Source organism: Haliotis rufescens, unplaced genomic scaffold (genome assembly GCF_023055435.1).
Source record: "Haliotis rufescens isolate VD_foot unplaced genomic scaffold, xgHalRufe1.0.p SCAF_8, whole genome shotgun sequence".
Taxonomy (NCBI): Eukaryota; Metazoa; Mollusca; class Gastropoda; order Lepetellida; family Haliotidae; genus Haliotis; species Haliotis rufescens.
Window position 1 is genome coordinate 26,539,936 of NW_025964372.1, and position 27,619 is coordinate 26,567,554.

At 41.6% G+C, this 27,619-nt stretch overlaps 2 protein-coding genes across 6 annotated transcripts in view; one reads left to right on the top strand and one right to left on the bottom strand.

The window, feature by feature from the left end:
* Nucleotides 1–19,847, top strand: part of LOC124143458 (TNF receptor-associated factor 2-like) — a 39,944-nt gene extending 20,097 nt beyond the window's left edge. For 4 of the 5 annotated variants that reach the window (XM_048389952.1, XM_048389954.1, XM_048389953.1 and 1 more), the window contains exons 3-8: nt 1,741–1,840; nt 3,978–4,076; nt 6,022–6,180; nt 7,094–7,168; nt 9,642–9,710; nt 11,187–19,847. In XM_048389952.1, coding sequence (XP_048245909.1) covers nt 1,741–1,840; nt 3,978–4,076; nt 6,022–6,180; nt 7,094–7,168; nt 9,642–9,710; nt 11,187–12,209 — 1,525 coding nt within the window. In that variant the 3' untranslated portion in view covers nt 12,210–19,847. Of the gene's footprint in view, nt 1–1,740; nt 1,841–1,861; nt 2,450–3,977; nt 4,077–6,021; nt 6,181–7,093; nt 7,169–9,641; nt 9,711–11,186 lie in introns of those variants that run through there. The other variant, XM_048389955.1, reaches the window with a different exon arrangement.
* Nucleotides 19,848–21,220: 1,373 nt separating this feature from the next.
* On the bottom strand, nt 21,221–26,357 carry LOC124143493 (uncharacterized protein DDB_G0271670-like). Its single transcript, XM_046512493.2, has 4 exons — nt 26,245–26,357; nt 24,199–24,226; nt 23,404–23,682; nt 21,221–21,363 (listed from the first exon to the last, which is right to left on the bottom strand). Exons 1-4 carry the CDS (start codon nt 26,302–26,304, stop codon nt 21,284–21,286), a joined length of 447 nt encoding a protein of 148 aa, XP_046368449.1. The 5' UTR covers nt 26,305–26,357; the 3' UTR covers nt 21,221–21,283.
* Nucleotides 26,358–27,619: the final 1,262 nt, after the last annotated feature.

A 27,619-nucleotide genomic window follows, 5' to 3' on the forward strand; every position in this document is an offset into this window, starting at 1 on the left:
AATCAATACAGGCTACTTCAGAGTTTATAGTCTTAATACAGTGTGGAGTGAATGCTGTTACCAGTTGTGGTTCTCTGTCATTCCAGTGGTACTGAGCTAAGAGATCTAACATATCAACAAGGCTCCAGATACTATTTGGAGCCACTGAGTGTTGATTCACATGTTTTATTCAGAGTAGATGTTGATAGTTATCTTTGGGCATTCAATGTATTTGGTCCAGTCTGTTTGGTTTCGTAAACCGATGAATAGATTTTAAAAAAATGTTCTACTTCTTTGCTGTTTCATTTAACTTACCATATTCGACGTAATAAGTGCCGTACAATCAGCTTGATGTCGAATATCTGTGCATTATTCACTGCAACTGAATTTATGTATTTGTTCTGTTTTCATTCTATCAGTCAGAAAAGATCTGTAACGGTGTACTTGCAGTGTTAGAAATTGCCACTCGTCCTGTTGTCCTTGCCAAAGTGACCACTAGTTAAGGTATCAGAAGGACTACTTCAAAATAGCCAATTTTAAGGAGTTTTGCTATATATCATCGTTATTAGGACTTGTGGACAAAACATGTTAGTTTCTAACCTGAAGAACACCGGGCATAAAGTACCAAGTGTTATACTATGGTATTATCAAATTTCTACAGACGTATTTTCGCGGTTGGGTAGCCTAGTGGTTAAAGCATTAGTTTGTCTTGCCGAACATGCCGAAGACCCGGGTTCGATTCCTGACATGGGTGCAATGTTTGCAGCCCATTTCTGGTGTCCCCTGCCGTGATATTGCTGGAATATTGCTAAAAGCGGCGTAAAACCAAACTCACTCACTCAGACATATTTGTATGCTAGCTAGCAACTCAAAATTAATTGGGATATGGTGATTTCATTTCCTGCAAATACGCAGCTTATCTGGACCTTTCTATCAAAATCTTGTTCTGTATATCCCAGTCTGCAGCAAGTGCAGTAGAGTATACATGTTATTTTGAATTCAAAATGAATTCAACAGTAACATAGTTTAGTAAGTTACTACAGCTTTCATACCTGTGAAGAACCGGGGTAGAATAGGTCTTCAGCAACCCATTCTTGTCGTAAGAAGCGACTTACGGGATCGGATAGTCAGGCTTGCTAACTTGGTTGATGCATGTCATCTGTCTTAGTTGCGTGGATCGATGCTCATGACATTAATCACTGGATTGTCTGGTCTAGTCTTGATTATTTACGGACTGCTGTCATATAGCTGGAATATTGCTGAGTGCGGCGTAAAACCACAAACCAACCAACCAACCACAGCTTCCTTGCCCACCTTTTGTGATCTGCTGCTGTTGAGGATGATCCAAAGAACCTTTGTTTTTTTACATCAAAGAAAGACTTTCATTTTCTAAAATTCAGAAGGGTCAAAATGGCAGGTGGCTAAAAATGTGTGTATGTCAATCAAAGAAAAGGATATAACTGATCATTAGGAGCTCAACTAGTCATACAGAGTAATTATAGTGAAAATCTAGTGAATACCCAAGGAAAAACTGTTTGTTTGTTGTTTAACGCCGCACTCAGCATGCTCAGCAATATTCCATCTATATGACGGCGGTCTGTAAATTATTGAGCCTGGACCAGACAATCCAGTGATTGACATCGTGAGCATCGATCCACACAATTAGAAAAAAACTGAAATTCTCAATGAGACTGACTGCGTGTGAGTAAATACAAAATGGCTCAAAAAGATATCAGGAGCATTGGTCTGTCTGTGTTGCAGCCAGGAGGAGGTTGCTAAGAGACAGGGGAAGCCGATGGTTTGTCCATGCTGCTTAGAAGAGGGGATGGGAGATGACTCTGAGGAGTTGAAGTTGGATCATGTGAGTATTAATGACAAGTGTTTATGTCTGCACGCAGTTGTTTTTTACGACTAATTATTGGCATTGTTTACACTGTTGATACACTGAGATATGACGGGGCATGCTGGATACCTCAACATGGAGAAGTGGCTTGCACAGAAATAGCGCACAGAGATCGTGAAAAGGAAATGGTTTCCGTCTGCTCTGGTTCAGATGAGAGGTGATTCAGAAAGAGTAAGTGGAGGAATAATTCAGATGGAGAGCTGGTTCAGATGAAGACCTGGTGGAGAGATGTTTCAGATGAAGACCTTGTGGAGAGCTGTTTCAGGTGAAGGTCTGGTGGAGAGAAATTGAGATGGAGAGGTAGTTAAGATAGAAAGCTGTTTCAGATGAAGAGCTTATCGAGTGCTTCTATAGGTGATATGCTGTTTCAAGTGAAGATTTGGTGGAAAGCCGTTTCAAGTGAAGATATGGTGGAAAGCCGTTTCAAGTGAAGATCTGTTTGAAAGCTGTTTCAGATGAAGATCTGGTGGAGAGATGTTTCAGGTGAAGATCTGGTGGGGAGATGTTTCAGATGAAGATCAGGTGGAGAGATGTTTCAGATGAAGATCTGGTGGAGAGATGTTTCAGGTGAAGGTCTGGTGGAGAGCCCTTTATGCTTGTTTGGATGGAGAGCTGTTTCAGATGTGAAGAATTGTTGAGAGTTTGATCAAATGAAGAGAAGCTGGGGATTGAGCAGTGGTTAATGAAAAGCTCATTTGGCGGAATTCTGGTTCAGATGGAGAGCTTGTTCAGTTGAAGAGGTGGTTCAGATAGGGAGCAAGTGAGAGCTGGTTCAGATGGAGAGCTGGTTCAGATGTTGTTTGTTTAGATGAAGTGGTGGTTCAGATGGAGGTGAGGTGGTTGAATGAGGTCTTGTTCGGTGAAAGAGGTGGTTCAGATGTTGTTTGTTCAGATGGAGAGCTGGTTCAGATGGAGAGCTGGTTCAGATGGAGTGGTGGTTCAGATGGAGTGGTGGTTCAGACAAAGAAGTGATGACAGCTGGTTTCAGATGGAGGTGAGGTGGTTGAATGAGGTCTTGTTCGGTGAAAGAGGTGGTTCAGATGTAAAAGTGGTTCAGATGAAGAGCTGGTTCAGATGGAAAGCTTATTTGTATTTGGATGCAATTAAGGTGGTTGGATGGAAAGATCCAGTTGAGAGCTGGGGCAGAAGAAGAGGTTGTTGAGAGCTGGAGCAGAAGAAGAGGTTGTTGAGAGCTGGATCAGAAGAAGAGGTTGTTGGATGCTGGATCAGAAGAAGAGGTTGTTGGGTGCTTGATAAGATTGAGAGGTTCAGATTGAGAGATTGTTCAGATAGATGATTCAGCATCACATTGGAAGGTGGTGGAAGATGCATGAGTCTATGCATAGTCCAATCAAAATCATGTAACGAACTAAATATCTGGTTTGTAAACATCATGGATTTCAATGTGCAGAATTGGGTTGACTTAAGAGTTGGCAAAGGACGTGTACCGCCAACTGGGCGTCGACAAATGTTTTGCAAATAATTTCATGTCTATAATCCAGGTGCTCAAGTGATTTGATGCATGTTTCCAACATAAGGCCTGTTAAATTACAAAATACATCTTGATTATCAATCAGATCATCTTGACAGGGCAGCATCATTTTGTTTGAAAAAATTGCAAGTGGTGTGAGAAGTGGAATCTGATTGGTCACTAGGTGGGATATAGAGGGGACATAACTCGGTGGCACTCTGATCGAGCAGGGAAATTCCAGCCTAGTTTGGCAAGGGTGGAAACTGAACTTTTATAGTTAGTTGATGCCTTTGCTTTGGGAAGATGGTGCTGATTCAGTGCCATTCCACACGGCAATCTTAGCGCTAAGACAGTCATGAGTCCCATACAGTGACATCGCTAAGATCCAAGTGGAACAGGATTCAGGACAGCAAGCAAATGACCATGTGTGCCGGTGAGGTCCTCTTGCACCTCTCAGTAATTATCAAAACTGAAGTTTCCGTTGGCCACAGGACTAGATCCCTTATGTCTGCGGCCACTGTCAGGGATTGCTTGATATTTTCTTGACATGTAACATCAGAGTGTAAAATACTACTGAGCAGTTTGTGCTTCTTTCCACAAAGGTGCAATGTGTTGGTGTTGCAGATGTTCCCCGACAACGCTGTGAAGAGGGAGATGATCAAGATGGACACCAGCTGCAGCTACCAAGGATGCAAGTGGAAGGGGAAGTTCAAGGATTATGCTGTAAGTACCTATCTCACATGAGCTTCCCAAGTAGGGGTCCTTGATAAGAAGCTGTTACCAGCAAAGCTGGTCGTAAGATGCGGTTCAAGGATTATGCTGTAAGTACCTATCTCACATGAGCTTCCCACGTAGAGGTCCTTGGTAAGAAGCTGTAACCAGCAAAGCTGGTCGTAAGATGCGGTTCAAGGATTATGCTGTAAGTACCTATCTCAAATGAGCTTCCCACGTAGGGGTCCTTGATAAGAAGCTGTTACCAGCAAAGCTGGTCATAGGATGCGGTTCAAGGATTATGCTGTAAGTACCTATCTCACATGAGCTTCCCAAGTAGGGGTCCTTGATAAGAAGCTGTTACCAGCAAAGCTGGTCATAGGATGCGGTTCAAGGATTATGCTGTAAGTACCTATCTCACATGAGCTTCCCACGTAGGGGTCCTTGATAAGAAGCTGTTACCAGCAAAGCTGGTCATAGGATGCGGTTCAAGGATTATGCTGTAAGTACCTATCTCACATGAGCTTCCCAAGTAGGGGTCCTTGATAAGAAGCTGTTACCAGCAAAGCTGGTCGTAAGATGCGGTTCAAGGATTATGCTGTAAGTACCTATCTCACATGAGCTTCCCACGTAGAGGTCCTTGGTAAGAAGCTGTAACCAGCAAAGCTGGTCGTAAGATGCGGTTCAAGGATTATGCTGTAAGTACCTATCTCACATGAGCTTCCCAAGTAGGGGTTTGGGGTAAGAAGCTGTTACCAGCAAAGCTTGTGTAAGATGCGGTTCAAGGATTATGCTGTAAGTACCTATCTCACATGAGCTTCCCAAGTAGGGGTTTGGGGTAAGAAGCTGTTACCAGCAAAGCTTGTGTAAGATGCGGTTCAAGGATTATGCTGTAAGTACCTATCTCATATGAGCTTCCCAAGTAGGGGTTTGGGGTAAGAAGCTGTTACCAGCAAAGCTGGTCGTAAGATGCGGTTCAAGGATTATGCTGTAAGTACCTATCTCACATGAGCTTCCCACGTAGGGGTTTGGGGTAAGGAGCTGTAACCAGCAAACTCTGTTGGTCATAAGATGGGACTTAACCCATGAAGATCCGGGGTAAAATAGGTCTTCAGCAACCCATGCTTCAGCAACCCAAAAGGCGACTGTGCTTGTCGTAAGAGGCTACTGACAGGATCGGGTGGTCAGGCTCGCTGACTTGGTTGATGCATGTCATTGGTCCCAATTGCGTGGATTGATGGTCATGATGTCAATCACTGGATTGTTTGGTCCAGACTATTATTAAAATGGTTACAATGTGCGACATGGCTGATTGTGAGTCATTCATTGTGTTTGTTTGTTGGTTGTTTAACGTCGCACTCAGCAATATTCCAGCTATATGACGGACACTTTTTGTGACGTCAACTCCCGTATACACAGTATGTGAAATAATTTTTTAACAGCACTAGCCAGTCAGGCAAGCTAGATGCTAGCAAGCAGGGTAATTCTAGATTTGTGCAGACTGTCAAGGGCCATCAGTGTCCAGAGGAAATGCATCAACCAAGTCAGGAAGCCTGACCACCCGATCACGTTAGTCCCCTCTTATGACAATGGGGGACACAGGTGCCCAGTCGTCTAAGGCGCCACGATTCGCTGTGCAGAGTTGCGTCCCTTGGGCACGCCAGAAACCTATGATAATGGGTTCGAATCCTGGTTTGCCCCGATTATGTTTCTAGGTTTGTCAGCACCATACCCGTTCTCGTGGGTTTCACCAAAGTGGTAAACGTCTAAGACCTGCATCACTTCAGGCTTTCCTCCCACATTAAGCTGACACGCCGTGATATAACTGGAATACTGTTAAAAGTGGCGTTAAACCCAACTCACTCGCTCACTCACTCTTATGACAAGCAAAGTCACCTTTTTAGGCAAGCATGACTTGGTTTGGGTGACTAAATGTAAGTCTACCTTGCTCCAACAGACGCATGAGTCACAGTGCCAGCATCGCCCACTTCCATGCTCCATGTGTGGAGCCATGGTTCCAATCAGTCGTAGAGCGGAGCACGAGCAGAAGGAGTGCTCCCAGCGCAAGATGAGCTGCAAGTTCTGTGGCATTGAGATTGCCCATTCAAATGCAGAGGTAAGTTATTAATGTGTGACTCGTTTTTAAAATGATGTTTTCTCGTGACTATTTATTCCTTATGTGTCACTCATGTTTGACAGGTATCAGAATTCAACAAAATGCATAATTATTAGGGACTGGGGATTTAGTACAGGGGTGGGGGAGTCGGCGAGAATGGTCTTAGGACTTTTATATTTTGTTGACACACCTAAGCCAGCCCACCCCCAGTTTATATTACATTTTTTTACCACACTGCACCGTACCAACACACAACTCAATACAGCACTATCACAACACAACACAACACTCAGGAACTACCACAACACAGCAACTCAATTCACCTCACACCGGAACTACCACACCACACCACACCACACCACACCACACCACACCACACCACACCACACCACACCACACCACACCCAGACATGTTTTGCATATTTTCTGAGGGATCAGGGATGTTTTGGAAGCACTGGTCCTATTGGCTCCTATGGCAAGTGACTGTTCGAAATGTGCCTCTGTTCACCCAGCAGTGAATGGGTACCCGGTAGGGAGAGACGGTGACTGTTGACCAAGCGCCTCGCAGGCAGCTTGGGTTGTATACTCCCCATGGAGCTGAGAATGAAAATCAAGTGCACACTGATCCATTGACTGGGTTAACAATAGTGCAGCGCTATGAGCATCCACTGGGTGAATGGAATTTGGTGCATTATAAATGCACATATTATTATTATTGTAGTTGTTGTGATGATGATGATGATGATGATGATGATTTGTTATTTTTTATATATATTTTTTATATATTATTATTATTATATTATTATTATTATTATTAGCTGAAATACAATTATTATTATTATTATTATTATTATTATCAGCTGAAATACAAGCTGTGTACACAAGCTGACACTTCCTTCCTTCCCTGTTGCAGGCACACAACCAGGAGTGTCTGAAATACCCTACCAAGTGTGATGCTTGTGGAAAGAAGAAAATACCAAGAGAGCAGGTGAATATTGCAGACTGTTCCGTAGCTGGAGCTCCAGAGACCAGGGTGTCCTTAAACAAGAATAAAATAATAATGAAAACGTGGTAATAGGTTCACAGGTTTGTTATCATCAGGTAGTTGTAAGTATAGTCGGCAATAAGAAGGATCAAAAACCCAATTTACACTGACAACGAACTCGGATTAATTAAACCGGAACAAGCTGATTAGCTGAGCAGTTGTAGAACCATAATACAAAGGAACCAGCTAAATCAACACTTTGACAAGATAAGCGACAAGATGCATAGACAGCCAATTAAGTGGGCTGTGACCAGTTAACACCTTAGAGTTAATTGACTCAATACTCTAACAAGTGAATAACCTCGGCTGGGTTTAATAGGGAGAAATATACACAGAGGGCCTATCCCTAAAATAAGTGTCTTGGACAATGAAATAGACGAAATGTCTGAATATCAAACTTGTCTTTGACTAAAGACTCGGTCACATTGACGGGGCAGGGACATTCTATTTTTCACGAAGATATACGATAACTGTCCTACGGAGTCTCTCGGCTCACAATCATTAAGAAAGGTACTTGCCCAAAGGAGTAACTTGATTTCCAATAGTAAATAGGTACTTGGCTTAAACTAGACAATCATGGGAAAGTTGGTTATCCACGGAATATAAGAAAAACAGAGTATGAAAAGCTATAGCTAATACGTTTAGCTCAATACAACCAGTCAGTACTAGATTAAAACTGCTCCCTAATTATAGTCTGGAAGGTAATTTAAGGTACCGACGTTTACTACAATATCTGAAAAACTATCGGACCTACTCCATTTAAAGTTGGTATGAGATTATTAAACAGTCATACATGACTGGATATTACATTTAAAGACAATCGGTGCATGAATAAAAAATCTGTCTATTTAGCTATCACTATATTTCATCAACAACCAGACCTGTTCGTCACGGGTGAAACGAGCATTCATTGTAACAGCCATCTGCATAAAGCGTATTCGTGCGTGATTCCCGTGCCCGCCCACACTATATTTTCAAAAGTGATCATTGCTTGAGAAACAGGTCTTTAATTGGGTGGCCAAGTCGTCTAAAGGGCCGCGATTCACTGTACAGAGTTGCGTCCCTTGGGCACGCCAGAAACCTATGATTGTGGGTTCGAATCCCAGTTCGCCCCCATTCCCCCCTGATTATGTTTCTAGGTTTGTCAGCACCATACCCGTGCTCGTGGGTTTCACCGAAGTGGTAAACGTCCAAGACCTGCATCACTCCAGGCTTTCCTCCCACATTAAGCTGACACACCGTGATGTGACTGGAATAATGTTAAAAGCGGCGTTAAACCAAACTCACACACTCACTATACATGAATAAGGTAGCAAACATATGTGAGATAACATATATCAAGTCAATACTGGATAAAAGTATGTGATAATACAGCTGGAGAATAAAATTGACGGGTCACCAATTCTCTAACAATGAACTTACAGACACCAGAGTATGACGACCAACAGACTTTACTGAAGGGTGATGATGCCAGGCAATTAAGGGAGAACGAAGCAGTACAGTCACTAGACCGTGACTAAACTGGTTTGACCACCCAGTGACACAGACACTCATAATAATTTTATTACTCGGAAGTCTGTGTCAGTTATTGTTGAGTTATCATTATTTCCCACAATCTGATTCACTGAAAAAAAATTCAAATGGAATTTGAAGCCGGGAAATGTTTTCAAGTTTTGACTGAATATGACTTCTTCTCTTGATGTGCATCAAGTCACGAATGTTGCGTTCAGAATGTTGACATGCACATCTCATTAAGTTTATCAATAAAAACACATTTCTGGTGCCCCCGCCATGATATTGCTGAAATATTGCTGAAATGTTGCTGAAAGCGGTGTAAAACCAAACTCACTAACTCGCTCACTCTGTATTCTGCTTGTCATGCTATTCAGTTGTAATGGAAGGGGCACGTGTGGCCCAGTTGTCTAAGGCGCCCAGATTCACTGTGATATGACTGGAATACTGTTAAAAGCAGCATTAAACCCAACTCACTCACTCACACAGTTGTCATGGAAGCATGCAGTGTATCATGGTTGCTTTTCAGAGCACACAAAGAGAGTGCTATTGATAATTGTTTTCTTCATTAGCCAATTTGAATCTATCACAGTGCATCCTTTTTAGCTTTCCCCTAAAACAAAGCTGGCATGCTGTGATAAATATGAAATACTGTTCTAAGCCAAACTCACTCACTCACTCACTCACTCACTCACTCACTCACTCACTCACTCACTCACTATCTCTCACTGACTTGGTTGATGCATGTCATCGTATCCCAATTGCATATATCGATGCTCCTAAGTAAATCACTGGATTTGCAGGTCCAGATTTGATTATTTACTGCCCCGATCATATAGCTGGAATATTGCTGAGAGTGTTAAACAACAAACATACAAATACTCAGTCTCTCTATTTATTCCAGCTGCAAGACCACCTGGACAGAGAATGCAGCAAGAGACTGCTGACCTGCCCAGTCGGATGTCCAGAACAGGCAAGTATTACTGCCGTATTTGACATAATAAGCGCCCAGGGTGCTCTCAAAATTAGAAATAGGGGGCTCTTATTAGAAAGATAAATTTAGTGGTTTATGCTGACAGCCTGAAATGTTTATATACGACAGATATATTTTTCCAGAATTTAATTGCCCATAATTAAGGGTGATATAACACACGAGTGCGTATTATACACGGATAAATAGGTCTTGTGTACATTGATCAATGGGAAGGGGTGCTAATTGGGATTGTTCACTAGCCAATATATTAGCAAATATCGCCATGGGCACTTATTATAGAGTGGGGCGCTTATTACGTCGAATACGGTATATCACAGTCAATATGATCACATCAAGTTTTAACTTGGACCACTCGCTGCTACTTTCATGAAATACTTAACCTCATTCGTCACCACTCGCCCCTTTCCGTAACCTGCAAGAAGACTCGTCCCCCTCTCGATGAATGTTATGTGCGAAAATACGACAAACCAATCAGAATGCGCGTATGATTTCGAGTTCTTTGTCAAATAATCCCTCAGAAATAATTTTTGATTTTACATATGTTTCGCATCTAAAAATAAACCCAAGGCACAGTTAAATGTGTTCAATCATACTGTATAATTCCGCATGTCCCGATGTCCTTTAAATTGCATCAGAAATATATATAATATATGGGGAAATATATGTGAACCATTACGCAACGAGTTGACAATTTTTTTAGGTATGCCCGTTTGCTCTAAGACGGAACCTAGTCGCAAAAATGGCCACGAGAGGGGCACGAGTCGCTATTCGGCTTGTCCCGGAATAACACGAGTTGGTCACGAATGACTTAACCTATGCTCATACAATTTTGGATTCAAGTTTAAAAGACATATACAGCATTTCTAATCCAACTTTTCAGTACTAGCTGCAAAATACATTTTTTTTTTACCATTTGTTTTTTTCACATTTTGGCCTGGTGTGTATTTATTATTATTAATAAATTGTTGTGGGGTAGGGTAGGGTAGCTTAGTGGTTAAAGAATTGGCTTGTTCTTGGTTCTATTGCCAACACTGGTACAATATGTGAAGCCTATTTCGTGTGTCCATACACCATGTAATTTCTGAAATATTGCGAAAAGAGGTAAAAAAATTAAATAACTTATTTGTTAAAAGAATACTATTATTTACATCACCAGTCTGCAGAATTCTGCGTTCAAGATTTAAGAAATGTTTTCAGAAACATGCAGAATCTGGGTGGCCTCTTGAAAATGTGTATCTTCACAATTTAAATACCGACCACAAAACCACCCTTGTATTTAGGGGAAGTCGCTGAAGCGCTCATAAAATGACTTTAGATGCCCTGTGTAATGGTATCATCACTGTGCGTTCTTTGAGTTCTAAAAGAAATTCTACTTGTTTTTTAAAGTCTATCCTAATTCATGCAAAGGGTAGTTTTTGGTTAGGTCTGACTTTGACTTTTTTTGCCTCCAAGCAGATGAACCTTGACAAATTTATCCAACATCTGACAAATGGGAAGACTCAAGGAAATCATCTTTTCTGGATCATGGACAAGCTCTTTAACCTGGAGAGAATGGTCAATGGTAATGTCACGGCCTTGACCCCACAAGGGGATCTTGCACAGATCATGGCAAGCATCAATGAACTCGACAGAAAGGTTCAGGAAATGCAAAATCACAGACAACCCAATGATGACTCCCAGAACTTCAATGGAAGACTTCAGGCTACCGAGGCCAAGGTGTCTTCATTTGAACCAATCATGGGAGTCCTCCACAAGGAGATTGAGAGATGCTTACAGGTCATTGAATCTTTGGAACGACAACAGATCGCAGAACGCCAGAGAACAGATCAGTTGAACACAATGGTCGAACAGATGGATCAAAAGATCAAGACAGTTGAAAGGAACGTTGCTCTGAAAGACATCCAGCTTGCGGAACACGACCTTCGCATGCAGTGCATGGAGCTCGCCAGTTACGATGGCAGTTTGTTGTGGAGGATCACAGATGTGGCAAAGAAGAGAAACGAGGCTGTGACAGGGAAAGTGACAAGTCTCTACTCCCCGGCCTTCTTCACAGGGAAAGTCGGATATAAAATGTGTGCAAGAATATACCTAAATGGGGACGGAATGGGCAAGGGAAGCCACATCTCGCTGTTCTTTGTTGTCATGAGGGGACATTATGATGCTCTGATGCCGTGGCCGTTCCAGCAGAAAGTGACGTTGATGATGATTGACCAGAACTTCCGCGAACACATGGTGGACACGTTTCGACCAGATCCAACAAGTTCCTCCTTCAGGAGGCCTGTGTCAGAGATGAACATCGCGAGTGGATGCCCTCTTTTTCTCCCCCTTCCCCGACTTATGGACACCAACTCGGGCTACATCAAAGATGATGTTATCTTTGTGAAGATCATTGTGGAGACTGAGGGTTTAGACAGATACACAGAATTGAATCCACTGAAAGGAGTGTTACCGATGCAACCGCCTCCCCAGAAAAAGTAGCAGAGGATAATTAAGAGGTCCTGAGTGTTATGCTCTCTCAGTATACTGTTTCTGAGTGGTATATATATATATGTACATCAGGACTAGTACAAGCATACAAGGGCGGTCGTACAAACAAACCACACGTCCACACGGTGCGGCTGATTGGGTTAGGAAATACCCAGTGAAAAGACTTTATCTCTTACGACAAAGGGGGTGGTCGGGTAGCCTAGTGGTTAAAGCGTTCGCTCGTCACGCCGAAGACCCGGGTTCGATTCCCGACATGGGGACAATGTGTGAAGCCCATTTCTGGTTTCCCCTGCCGTTATATTGCTTGAATATTGCTAAAAGCGGCGTAAAACCATACTCACTCACTCACTACAAGCAAACAATGTTTTGATTGGCCTTCACAATATACCTGCAATGGTGTTATTCCTGCAAACGTCTAGTGATGTAAAAGACTTGATTAATCTTGACAACATGTATCACGAATATACTGGTAGTCAGAACTTTAAATTATCAACTGATTTACATAATTGTATACCTTGCATATGTACAGAGGTATATGTATATATTGTATATTTCTTTGTGAACACTGACTTTGAATATATTTGTATATAGTATATTGGACTATATCACATATTGCAGTGCATTTTGTCACACATTTCAGTGTATATTGATAATTTTTCTTCAAAACAGTTCAATGATATCATGAAACAGGGGCCATATTTGAAAATATTTATTACACACACGGTGAAGGTCACGGTGGAGGTCATCTATGTCTTATACCGGATTGGAGACTGTGTTTTACAATTTTAGGGGAAATTTGGGATGGTTTGTATTTTTTCATTTAGGTGTATGCTAGTTCTTTATGTTTTTCCACACATTACAGATTAACAATAGGTTCTAGCATACAAAACATTGTCATGCATATCAGGGTTGAATGTCAGATGTGAAATATAAATCCAAGTGTAAAATCTATAATGTGACAGGGATTTAATGTGGTAGGCCAAGTTTTTGAAGTGATGGTTTGTGTGATAACCTCATCATAATTGACATCTACTGCAACTTCTGCCCCTTAACTGCACCAGGATCTGCTGATCAAGGTAAATTCCTCCTAAATACAGTCCTTGGTTTGTCAGCACCATACCCATATTTGTCGATTTCACGAAAATGTTAAAAATCTACAACCTGCATCATATTGTGATGAATTTGAAATAGTGTTATGTGGTGTTCAACCAAGCTCTCTTACTGCAGGGTTCCTCGTCAGAAGTGGTCCCAACAACCTATGCTTGTCGTGAGAGGCGACAAAATGGATCGGACGGACTCAGTGACTTTATTGATTATGGGTCATTGCTCACAATTTCAATCACTGGATCGTCGTGTCCAGACTTGATTATTTACAGGCCAGCATCGTTTAGCTGGAGTATTGCTGAGTGTGGCGTTAAACTACAAACAAACACCCACTTACTGACATAGACTTGTGGTAGTCCAGCTCTGGTAGATCTTCTACATAGGTCCTGGTACAATAGCTTTGTGAAACAAGGACCAGGGTACCGTTGTACAAAGCGATCTTAGCGCTAAGATGATCGCAAGTCCCATACTTTAACATAGGCTTACGATCATCGCCGCGCTAAGATCGCTTTGAGGAACGGGGCCCAGGGTACCATTGTACAAAGCGATCTTAGGGCTAAGGTGAGTGCAACTCCTATACCTTAACATAGACTTATGACAGTTGTAGCGCTAAGGTTGTTTTGTACGACGACACCCAGGGCCCTTATCCACAAAGCTATCTTAGCACTAAGATAGTCGTACCTCCTGTACTTAAACATTGGGTTATGGAAGTCATAGCGCTAAGATCATTTTGTAAAACAGGGACCAGTTGCCAAATTTGTAGTGTTTTTTTTGGCCACTCCACTCAAATTGAATTGTTTTGTAGTAGATGATACAATTACGACTGAAAGTTATCCTGGCTGGAAGACATCTGGTGAAGGACGGAGGCTGTATTGTTTAGCCTGCAATTGTGAAAAGGTCTCCATGCCTGCAAATATTACAGGCGTTTATCTGTGTCAATTCGATCAAAACTGGTCTAGTTGTCTTCAAGTAGGCAAGGACGCTATTCTCAACATGTTACACACTGGTGGGTTTATTTCCATTTAGGTCCCCTTTCACCATAGCTAGAAACGCATCTTTTGGTATTTGGATCTTGTAAGCTTGTTCACCCCAAGAGTTATATCTTGGCTGAATTCAACACACTGGTTTTTTCTATTATATCTGAGTGTTGGTAGTCTTGTATGAAAGCGTTTAGTCTAGTTTTCAGGGATTTATCTAGACCTGCTTAGAGACCGATTTTAAACCCAAGGACTGCAGCAAATGTCCCTGAAAATTGGATTATAGCTTTAACTAATGTTATAGCTTCATAGAGGTGGCTTGTATTTCACTGACAACAGAACCTATACAGAGAATTGTCACAATATGGCTGTAATATTGTTGATGTGACATTAAATTTTAACTCACTCACCATACAGAGAAATCAGTTTTAGTGCTTCGTTTTATATTATTGTATTGGATGTAATGTTAATAATTAATAATAATAAAATTATTAATAATAATAATAATAATAATAATAATAATAATATATTATTGTATTGGATGTAATGTTAATAATTAATAATAAAAAAATTATTATTATTAATAATAATAATAATAATATTTATAATAAATGGATATTTATTTTATGTCCTATGGTAATCCTCTATTATGCTCATGGCACTACACACAAGCTACCGCTGTCAACAGATTGATATGCTCTCAGCTCCCTGGGGAACATACAATTAATGTTGCCTGTTCGGCACAAGAAAGTTTTCATCCTGCCATGTACCACTTCATTGCAGAGTCTAATTTCAAACTTTGTTACTTATGAATTTTGTCCACCTCCTCTCACCAAAATGTGTTGTATTAATGTATGTGAATGGCCCATTTCTCACATTAAATTCCTTGTTGTATTAGTCAATATGATTTACAATATTTTACAGTTTTAGCCCAGATAAGTTGATATTGAGGATAATCGTTCAAATTGATACAAGCACCAAAGTTATTTGTACTTTTGTCAACTACTTGTTCAAAAAAGTTTGTTAGCAGGTTAGCAAACCTATTAAATGCTACAAATTTTCCAGTTTCCAAGATGGCCGACATTTGTGACAAAACAAGTTTGCTATTAAACTTGACTGGATAGTCTGATTTGAATAATCTTGGCTTCAGTTAATACATTTTCGTCATGGAGAAGCCAAATTTTCAAAGCTACAACTTCTCTGTAACATCGTACCATCATTTAGAGAAGGAAAAGAGTAAATGTCAAGGCACAACCACGGCACATTGGTGACATCACTGCTGTGACACGCAGCATGGGGTTCAGTGTCTGCTAAATAATCACAGTTGTGTAGGTTTAGTGTCCCTAATGCTACCTAACTAGCCCCAAGCTTATAGTCTAGTAAGACTATGTGCCAGTTAGATAGCCACACCGGAATAGACTGCCTGTGCCAGTGTGGGACAGCCAAGCGAAGGATAACGGGGCTTTAGTTATCTGGATGGTGTACAGATCGCATGGGACTTAAAAGTCACTGGATGAACGATTGGGCTAGGTGCAGAGCAATTATTTTATGCCCGTGCCCTATGGAGATCCGGGTTAGAATAGGTCTTCAGCAACCCATGCTTGCCGTAAAAGGCGACTATGCTTGTCGTAGAGGCGAAAAATGAGATCAGGTGGTCAGGCTCTCTGACTTGGTCAAAACGCAACACAAATATGGTATTGGTTGAATGACTCCACCATGCATGACCAAAGCTTATCACCATTTCTTAAGACCTTCTCCAAAATACAGGAACATATGGCCGTTTATATTTCTATGATTCGTTTACATTTTTCTGTGCAAAAAATGTTATTGTAGATTGTGTAAAATTTGTTTTTTATTATTTTTAACTTTTGTATAAGTAGTTCTATTGATGAATGACAAACAAACAAGTTGCCTAAAGATTATTTGTTGAATTCATTATTTGTTAAAATATAGAATTTTATATGTATTATACTCATCTGTAAAACAGTCGGCCCAAATGTTTTTTGTCAATAGTCATGTAATATTTTTTCTAATTTCAGTTGTTTTTGGGGTTGGTCGGTCTCGTAGACAAACTATAAAAAGATAAGACCTAATGTTAAGAAGGCTCAATTTGACAAAAGTATGTATGTGTGTGCCTCTCTGAATGTGTGTGTGTGTGTGTGTGGGTCTGTGTCTGTGTGTGTGGGTCTGTGTCTGTGTGTGGGTGTGTTGCAGTTTAACATGTATACCCTACTCGGACACAGTATACTGACTCTGAGCCATCCAGTCCTAACAAATCAGAACTATCCCCGCAGAGTATCCTCCGATTAATGATGCAGATGGTTCAGTTGCTAAGACCATCTTAAAGTTCTATTAGATATTAGTTTCATCCTGGTTTTATTTGAAAACTGATGTATATGAAAAAAGGAATGTCAAATGAATTGAAGGTTTGATTTTAGTTTAAACATTTTATTAGCTTCTTAATATAATTAAGTCAGTAAAGCAAGTAAGTTAATATTTAAAGTTTCATCAGCTGTACTGTGGGGTGGTCTGGTAGCCAAGTGGTTAAAGCGTTCACTCATCAAGCCGAAGACCCAGGTTCGATTCCCGACATAGGTACAATGTGTGAAGCCATTTTCTGGTTTCCCCCTCCGTGATATTGCTGGAATATTTCTAAAAGTGGCGTAAAACCATACTCACTCACTCACTCAGCTGTACTTCAGCCATATTGTGATGAGAAGAAGTTCTACATATACATATACATAGTGATAGTCATATGGTCCATCAATTATAATAGATGAGGTGCAATGGGCTTTATGCAACCTTGAAGATTATTGCACTCATATTTATAGTGACGTGTGTATATGTGTGGTTGCTTGAACCAGTCTGGTGTAATGTTGATTTTATAGTGCCAGCCCACTGAGATACCATGCTGCAGTTTAACATGAATACCCCACTCAGACACGCGGCCTCCTGGTCTGTTCACCTGCATCTGAATGTTTGTTTGTTCAGCATCTTGGCGTTCCAGAGTGTCATGTCTGTATCACTGCGAGCGACACAGCAACAGAGGTTGCTTCAGGCAATTACTCATAACTTTTGTATTTTACCATGTTGATAAATATTATGTGATTTCCGATTTTCGGAACTGAGTAATAGATAATTGGTCTGGCCAACATTAATCTGTCAGAACAAGTGGAATGACTGTACACTCTGAGTGTGGCGTGTGTGTGCCTGTGTGTGTGTGTGGTGTGTGCTGTGTGTGTGTGCATGTGTGCGCCTGTATCTGTGTGTGTGTGTGTGTGTGTGTGTTTTGTTTTATTCTATTATTCTTTTGATTATAATCCTGATGTATTTTGTATTCTATCGCCCTAACTGATGTTCTGATGTATGTCAAGAGGGACATAACATAACCATATGTCATTTGGACAGTCCGTGTTAATTCCTAGGCAAGGAAAATAATAATTATAGCAAGCTCTTTGGGACAAACTTTCACAAATCTTGCCATAACAAAAGTATGTACAGCAAGACCCTGCTAATCTGAGGTTCCTTTGAAAATGGGATGAATTAACCCATGTCCTTTGTATATATGTGTATATAGGTTTGTGGGTGTTTCTGACTATATATCTAGGAGTTGCTATGCTAACCAGGTTTGTTAACTTAGGAGCAGTATTTCATTAAGATCAATACACAATTTAGTGTTGTTTATAAATACTGCTAGCTTATTTTGGAAAACTGTTTCTTGATTGGTTAACTACCAGGATTTGTTCAGCAATATGGCAACCATGCATTGATGTGTTACTGTGGTCATGTTGTAAAGTAGCATTGAAGATATGTTTTGTTTATGATTAATTAAAGTATTATGACATGATATATATGTGTGTGTAGATATATGTATCCTATTTGTAACGCCAATGTTATGGGGTATACCACCAATTATTTCCAAATGTGTCGGGCGGTCGGGTAGCCTAGTGGTTAAAGCGTTCACTCGACACGTCACGTCGAGGAGCCGGGTTCGATTCCCGACATGGGTACAATGTGTGAAGCCCTTTCTGGTGTCCCCCGCCGTGATGTTGCTGGAATACTGCTTAAGCGGCGTAAAACCAAACTCACTCACTCACTCACTCACTCCAGTTGTGTCAGCCATGCTTTTGATCCTCCAGATCCTCTGGCCAATCAGCCTGTACTTATCCCAGTCTGCAAATATCACTAAGTGTAACATTCAAATGGCTGCCACCTTGGCATTGAACAGTCCTGCTAGAAACTCAAAGTCCGCTGGACATTGTATTCAAGGATCAGTGGGACATTCATTACTTGGTAAAGGAAATTCAACTGACTTTGAGGAATTTGATTTGGTGACGAAGCCACGCCCACCGCCAGACTACTGTTTATTTATTTGAGAAATACATGTAAATGACGAGTGGGAGTTGTTTATCCTACAATAAGACACTGCAGGGCGAATAAACATGCAGTGTTTTATTGTACGATAAACAACTACCACAAATCGTTTATTTCTTATATGAGATATCGACATTCTTTAAGGATGATGATAAAATGTACAAACGTTATACTCATATTTACCCGTCAGATGACTCCCGTGACTCCCGTAATACAATCTGACCCGTAATACAATCTGACTCCCGTGACTCCCGTAATACAATCTGACCCGTAATACAATCTGACCCGTAATACAATCTGACTCCCGTAATACAATCTGACCCGTAATACAATCTGACTCCCGTGACTCCCGTAATACAATCTGACCCGTAATACAATCTGACTCCCGTAATACAATCTGACCCGTAATACAATCTGACTCCCGTGATTCCCGTAATACAATCTGACTCCCGTAATACAATCTGACCCGTAATACAATCTGACTCCCGTGACTCCCGTAATACAATCTGACCCGTAATACAATCTGACTCCCGTAATACAATCTGACCCGTAATACAATCTGACTCCCGTGACTCCCGTAATACAATCTGACCCATAATACAATCTGACTCCCGTAATACAATCTGACCCGTAATACAATCTGACTCCCGTGACTCCCGTAATACAATCTGACCCGTAATACAATCTGACTCCCGTAATACAATCTGACCTCAGGAATTTTGGACAAATCCTTTTCATGCACAGGAGGGTATTTCCCGCATATTCTTACAATACTTATGTCGATGTACCTTTTCTCCAAAATATTTTTCTTGTCATATCTCGCCCGCTTTTGGATGAGATTTCTCGGCCATCACGTTTATCTGCGTTGCCCAAATACATATGGGGAACACCTCACTAGACACTCACCTCTCAATTATAGTCTTCGTCCAATATAATTATATGATGTCATCAAGTTGCGAGCGCATGCTTGACGTCATTATAGAGCAATGTTTTATCGCGAAATAATTAACACTTCGTTCTTCATTGTACTTTGCTATTTTTCGTGTAGTTATCTTATATTGGTTGATCATTGATTTGGAGAGTTGTATTATTGCGATGAACGATTATACTCATGCGATGACAATTGCCTAATATTGTTTCTGTGTTTATGCTTAATAAACAAATTAAATCGGAAGTTATTGTTGAATTATTCATTAATAATGATTGATTCCAATATATACTAACAGAAAAAAATTACTGTGCTTCATAAAACGTTCGATAAAAAATGAATCGTCGTCCACGTCTAACATCACGTCAACAAAACGATCATATATAGCTGGAATATTGCTGAGTGCGGCGTTAAACAACAGGCAAACAAACCATAAAGATAAAGTTGTCAAAAACGTCAGTTCTCACTTGTGTGCGTACTGTTTCCTTCCTGACCTTCCACCAGTTGCACTTGATATCCGTAAAGATCCTGGGTAGAATAGATCTTCAGCAACCCATGCTTGCCATTAAAGGCGACTATGCTTGTCGTAGAGGCGAAAAAATGAGAGTGGGTGGTCAGGCTCGCTGACTTAGTTGATGCATGTCATAGTATCTCAAATGCGTGGATAGGTGCTCATGATATCAATCACTGGGCTATCTGGGTCCAGACTCGATTATTTACAGACCGCCGTCATATAACTGGAATATTACTGAGTGCGGCGTTAAACAACTAACAAACAAACAAACAAACTTACAGGCCGATTACTTGCATGGCCATTTTTGCCCTTCCTCTGCAGTGCAATGTATGAGCATGAATGGTTTTACGTCGCTTTTAGCAATATTCCAGCAATGTCACGGGGGAAATGGGCTTCACACGTTGTACCTATGACGGAAATCGAACCCGGGCCTTTGACCTTACCAGCGAAAGCTTTAACCACTAGGCTACCACACCGCACCTAATAAAGCTGGAACATTGCTGACCGTGTCGTAAAACAACATTCACGCACTAACTCACTCACTCTTTCACTAATATAGATCAGATAGATAGATTATTAAAATCAGATCTTAGTTCTCACTACCGCTAAACAAAGATCTGAGGACATCCCATTACGGGTCACGTCAGACCGACCTTGCGCGAACTTTGATGACCAATCAGAAGGCAGCTTTCTCGTGCTTTACGGCACACATTTGAAATTGGCGACTACGCTTCGAAACATATTTTGACAAATTTCTTGATTACAAATTTGAAACCTGATCAAAAGAACATTCTGGAATGGCTAATAGGTGGTCTAGATTGTATGGATTCAGTCGTTAAACCCGTAACTATTGTTCGGAATACCCCGTGTTAAAATTTTCGAGGTTGGATGATTAGAAATCACATTCCGACTGTCACTTTCATTATCTGGTAAGCGACGCTCTGATTCGTCGGATGAAAGGTCGTTCTGACGTGACCCCTAATGGGATGTCTTCAGATCTTTGTTTAGCGATAGCGAGAACTAAGGTCTGATTTTAATGAGATTGACAATAGACAGAGTTGGTAGCACAAAACACAAGTGTATTTCTCAGCAGATTTTATTCCGACCCGGCTTGATTAATCTTTTGGGGATCTCCTGGCGTCGTGAACGGCATCCACCAACCCATGACCTACTGGGTATTCTCATCGTCATCAAGCAGAAAGTCCTGCATTAAGGCAGACCATATGGCGGCGTCCACGATGCTGTCACCTGGCGTAAGAAAAGGGTAATCAAGAACGGTAACCCAGTTTTAAATTGTATGTTTCATGAGTTCCAAGTGTTTTGCAGTTTTGCAATAATGCTTTCATGTCAGCGCCATATCAAACCAAAGCGTTCCGTTCATTTTCTCTTTTCTCCATCAATTTATTTCGGATCTGGAGCATACTGGTCCTTTTCATGTCTGATTCTAGTAATTAAAAAACAGACAATTTGCAAGTGATTCTATGGCATTTGAATGGCTAACCATGTATTTTTTTTTGCGGTTATGTTTAAATTGGCCACGCCTTCTACCGGACTTTTATTCCTAATTGGCTAATAATCGAGTGGGCGGGGCTTGTGTTGCTTTATTGAGTGAGTGAGTTTGGTTTAACGCCGCTTTTAACAGTATTCCAGTTGTATTACAGCGTGTCAGCTTAATGTGGGAGGAAAGCCCCAAGTGATGCAGGTCCTAGACGTTTACCACTTTGGTGAAACCCACGAGCACGGGTATGGTTCTGACAAACCTAGAAACATAATCGGGGCGAACCGGGATTCGAACCCACAGTAATAGGTTTCTGGCGTGCCCAAGGGGCGCAACTCTGCATAGCGAATCGCGGCGCCTTAGATGACTGGGCCCCCCGTGCCCCCGTGTTGCTTTATTGCGCTGAATGATGGCATTGATTTCATGTGTGTTAGATGATTAAAAGAGACGTCTGTGAATTATTTTTGTTAACTTATCCTTTTATAAGAATTGAATTCAAAATAGTTTTTTGCGTTTATGAAGGTATAAAGGTAAAAGCCGACGTGCTTACTTGGCGTAAAACGCTGCATTTAGACAGTGTGCACACCCCTGTATATGGTTTTACTTCCATACACACAAAAACTATTGAAGTAGCTTTCCTGTAAGAATTCGACCGCCTTCGTGGTAAAGTAGATATGGTCCAGTCGTCCAGTCGTCTAAGCAACTCATTTATGTGTCTTTATATTGCAGGGGGCACGGATGGCCCAGTCGTCTAAGGCGCCGCGATTCGCTGTGCAGAGTTGCGTCACTTGGGCACGCCAGAAACCTATGATTGTGGGTTCGAATCCCGGTTCGCCCCGATTATGTTTCTAGGTTTGTCAGCACCATACCCGTGCTCGTGGGTTTCACCGAAGTGGTAAACGCCTGAGACCTTCATCACTTCGGGCTTTCCTCCCACATTAAGCTGACACGCCGCGATATAACTGGAATACTGTTAAAAGCGGCGTAAAACCCAACTCACTCACTCACTCACTAAGACGCCGCGGTTCTCTGTGCAGAGTTGTCTCCCTTGGGCAACCCAGAAACCTATGATTGTGCGTTCGAATCCTGGTTCGCCCCGATTGTTTGTAGGTTTGTCAGCACCAAAGCCATGTTCTTTAGTTTCAATGTGGTTAACGTTTAAGACCTGAACCACTTTGGGTTTTCCTCCCACATTAAGCTGACACGCCGTGATATAACCGAAATACTGTTAAAAGCGGCGTTAAACTTAATTGACTCTTGTAGATAGATTGTCTACCCGGAGAGTGGAAGGTCGGCGTTCGATCCCCCAACTGTGCCATAGCCAAAGACGTTAAAAGTTGGAACTTGTTACGCTGCCTGGCGCTCGGCTTTAGGGGACAAAACAAGGACTGGTTTAGGGTCCCATCTCTACCATGACGTAACTTTGTTTTGGGGTGCCAGTGGTGTCACCGTGATCGCTTTATGTTATGACTCTGCAACTCGCATGGCCGTGAGGTTGCGCTGAGTCAAAGAGTTAGGTGTCTGTCAACTGTTGCTCGCAGCTACCTACATAAAGCATAACAGTATGAGTGAGTGAGTGAGTATGGTTTTATGCTGCTTTTAGCAATATTCCTGCAATATCACGGCGTGTCAGCTTAATGTGGGAGGAAAGCCCGAAGTGATGCCCAGAAATGGGCTTCACACATTGTGCTCATGTCGGGAATCGAACTCGTTTTAACCACTAGGCTACCCGACCGCCCCCATAACAGTATGAAGGAATTATGCATGTGTTAAAACGAGATAATGGGTACCTGAGGAAGAGGATGAAGATGAGGACGAGGAAGAGGAAGACGAGGAAGAAGAAGACGACGAGGAAGAAGAGGAACTCGACGAAGATCCAGAAGACGATTCACATTCAGAGGACGAACTTGATGAGGATCCAGAGGAAGAACTTGATGAGGATCCAGAGGATGATTCACATTCAGTGGAGGAGGACGAACTCGATCCAGAGGAAGAGGAAGAACCCAAGTCCCATGACCATGATAAATCAGGGAACAGTGGTAGGTCTGGGAAGGAGAAAGGGTCATCATCTGTGGAGAAGAAACACCAATATTGTTATTTGCATGGGAATAATAATACGAAGAGCAAAAATTATCCTGTAAGTGTTTTCGGCAGTAATAGTAAGTATGATTTTACTCCGCTTTAGCAGTATTCCAGCAATATCATGACGAGGGGCACCCAAAATCCTGGATCTGCCCTAAAACGTGTTAACACCACACTTCAACTGACTGTAAAAGTCCAGTGCCAGTTAACTCCCTTGCCTCGGGAAGATGGAGGTCGCCTAGAGGTTAAAGCGTTTGCTCGTCACGCCGAAGACCCGGGTCCGATTCCCCACATTGGTATAATGTGTGAAGCCCATTTCTGGTGTCGCCCGCCGTGATATTGCTGGAATATTGCTGAAAGCGGCGTAAGTACCATACTCACTCACTCACTTATATAAACGGCATATACAGTTCTTAAAGTGAACCTTCAATTCTAGTCCGGTTTCAATGACTACAGTAGATTATATGTCGGAAATGGTTTCAGAGGTAGAAAGACTGACGTACTTGTCTGGAGTTCGGTGTCACGTGCCAGCTGTGTAAAAACAGAAATGCAATATTTTCACAATGTGTTACAAATCGACACATATTATACAAAAGTAGTGAAGGTGAAAAAGTAAATGCTGTAGTATTTCAGATTATTTCATATGTTAAATACAATATGTAATGTTAAACCTAATTTACTCATTCGCTCTACCAACAAAACATATTTTCACAAAATTCCATAAAATTAGTCAGAATTGCTTTTCGCCGATTTAAGCAATTTTCCAATAATGTCACGTTTAACCACGAGGCTACCCCAACGCCGGATCTTCACCGAAGAACTCGACATTTATATGACATTATATGACCCTTCTCGGGGGCACGGGTGACCCAGTCGTCTAAGGCGCCGCGATTGGCTGAGCAGAGTTGAGTCCCTTCTATTGGACACGCCAAAAAACTTATGATTGTGGGTTCGAATCCCGGTTTGCCCCGATTATGTTTCTAGGTTTGCCAGCACCATACCCGTGCTCGTGGGTTTCACCAACGTGGTAATCATCAAAGACCTGCGGGCTTCGGGCTTTCCTCCCACATTAAGCTGACACGCCATGATATAACTGGAATACTGTTAAAAGCGGCGTTAAACCCAACACACTCACTCTCAGCACAATCCTGCTGTTAGTCTATGTCATAGCAAGGGGAGAATGTTGGAATAATGGAATCTGGGCCAGTGAAACCAGTCGTTGAAGGCATGAGCACCTATCCACATACTCAACCCGACCTCTATATGTCAAGAGTTACCTGATACCATTTCTACACATGAATCCCTGTTAAATATCATGGATACCACCAATACGGTATGTTGCTGAAGACGCTAATTCAAAAGTAACAAGAGGAATTCTTTCGCGACATTAATATAAGTGTGAACAACAATTGAGTATTCACTGTATTAAGCAACAATGGCAAATAATTGATTCATTTGTTCGTTGTTTACAGCCACACGCCGCAATATTCCTGCCATATGACGGCACGGTTTGTGAATAATCGAGTCTGACCACCCGATCTCATGGCCCCATTACGAAATGTAAAGCACACGTTGGCGCTTACCTTCAAATTGCAAATTATTGTTGGGGGAAGTTAATGAAATAAGTGTTTAGTTATCTAAAATAATCGTAAACTGATATTGTGTAATTGTAACGGAATTCGTATTTATAAAGTGCACTTGTGCTGCACGTGCAACATTGACATGCGCGGGCGAGTCAGCTTCTGCATAGGGACAGGTTCCATATTTGCCATATCTCATTTTACTTTGTAAATAGTTCTTTTTTTATTTCCAATGCTGGATCAAACACGCATCTTCATTGATGCAGGAGATCGTAAACCTTCAGGAAGACAGTTTTGGGGTCTTGCATTCCCTCGACTCTCTGCCCTTGGGTTTTTACAGTCCCAAACATAACCTCGACTTTACCATTTTCAAAAACCAGGCTAAAACTTCCATTCCCCTGACAAGGTACATCTTCCCGAGGCAAGGGAGTTAACGGAAGTTGGAAAGTCCGGTTTCCACCCTTGCCGAACTAGGTTGGAATTATGGAGTTAAATTTTGGCTGGTCTAACGAGTTTTTGTATAGTCCAATCAAATTCCCGTAACGAAATCGACATCCGGTTCATGGCATGGCAACTGTCGTGCCGAATTCGTTCGATTACAGGATTTGCAGAGCAAGTGTATCGTCAACTGGGCGTCGACAGATATTTTGCAAATCCTTTCATGTATTTAATCAAGATGCTCAAGTGATTTGATGCACTTCGCTAGGTAAAACCTTACAATAAAGATCTTTATTATGGATGAAACAGTCTTGACTAGGCGAAGCTATTTTGTTTGAAGGGACATAACTCGTAATAGCCACTGGTGGCGCTACGATCGAGTCCAGAAATTCCAGCCAGTTAACTCCCTTGCCTCGGTTAGATGAACAAGGTACAACATTAACGCAAAACACAGCAATCAGCCTGGATACTAAAATGTCATCTCATGTAACGCTATATACACCTCGTACGTAAACATATGACAAGACCTACCCCAGGCATAGCAAGAGCTGGAACCACGACCAAGACGAGTAATACTGCTGACTGGATCATATTGCTTGACGAATCTTTGGTGAGCGTTTTCTTTTATACTACAATTTATAAGGCTAATAAACAATAGTCTTGGTTCTCAGTCACCGGCGCATCATCATAAAGTCCTCTAATAATTATCGCCTCCGTTCGAGAGCGTCTGCCCGGAGAGCGAAAGGTTGGGGTCTAAATCCCCGGCTGCGTCATACCAAAAGACGTTAAAAGATGGTACGTGTTGTTACTTGGTGCTCGGCATCAAGGGGCTGAAACATGGACTGGTCGGCTCGAAGTCAGTATACTGTGTCTAGGGTATTCATGTCAAACTGCGGCATGGTATCTCAGTGGACTAGAACTATAAAATCAAGCAGACACACACACGTGCATGCACGTCGCTGTACAAAAGCAATAATCTTGAACGCGACGTTCAACCCCATTTCACCTCACCACCTCATCTATAATATTAAAAATATCGAGATCCAATATAAGCGCGCAGTTACTTCCCTTTAAATGCGCACGGCACATGGCAGTTGTAGGAGTTTGTGTTCTTGTTTTGCCGTTTGCAAATTTGGTCATTGAAAATGTGAAATTAACGATATAATTTGCAATATATTTAATTAATTACAATAATGTGTTTTTTAGACACAAAGATTAAGGTGATCGCGTGTAATTGTCTCGTAGAATAAGCTGAAGATCCGAGGTAGAATAGGTCTTCAGCAACCCATGCTTGCCGTATAAGGCGACTATGCTTGTCGTAAGGAGCGACTGACGGGATCGGGTGGTCAGGCTCGCTGACTTGGTTGATGCATGTCATCGATCTCAATTGCTTGGATCGATGCTTATGATAATATTCACTGGATTATCTGGTCCAGACTCGATTATTTACAGACCGCCGTCATATAGCTGGAATATTGCTGAGTGCGGCGTTAAACGACAAACAATCAATCAACATGCCAATTTGGAAAAATAGGATAGAACAAAAAGTCCACCAGCTGGCACTATGTTTCCAAAAGCCAGTGCCCGAGAAACAATTAACGTTTTTTTAGCCTGAAGCTAGGACCTTCTATTTTGGTACATTCGCGTATTATGATATCATATTCTTCGAACCTTAGACGTCAAGTTCCCTCGCACCAACACGGGAACCCAGTATATAAAACATTACATCTTGATAATGACTTGCCACACCTGGGCACACCTTGGCACACCTTGGCACACTTGGACATACCTGGACACACCTGTAGGATTGTTATAATCTGCTATTCCGTCCGTATCAAACCGTATGTTACTTGTGTCAGGGCGTGATAGTCCGTGGCATACGGTTGGGTATAAAATTTACGACTGA

What these genes read in the sequence shown, in the direction of transcription:
- LOC124143493 (XM_046512493.2), bottom strand. Translation starts at nt 26,304, where the DNA reads ATGATCCAGTCAGCAGTATTACTCGTCTTGGTCGTGGTTCCAGCTCTT. An exon ending in TGACACCGAACTCCAGACAA is followed by an intron (nt 23,683 to 24,198) that starts GTACGTCAGTCT and finishes TCTTCTCCACAG; the next exon opens with ATGATGACCCTTTCTCCTTC. An exon ending in ATCTTCATCCTCTTCCTCAG is followed by an intron (nt 21,364 to 23,403) that starts GTACCCATTATC and finishes TTCTTACGCCAG; the next exon opens with GTGACAGCATCGTGGACGCC.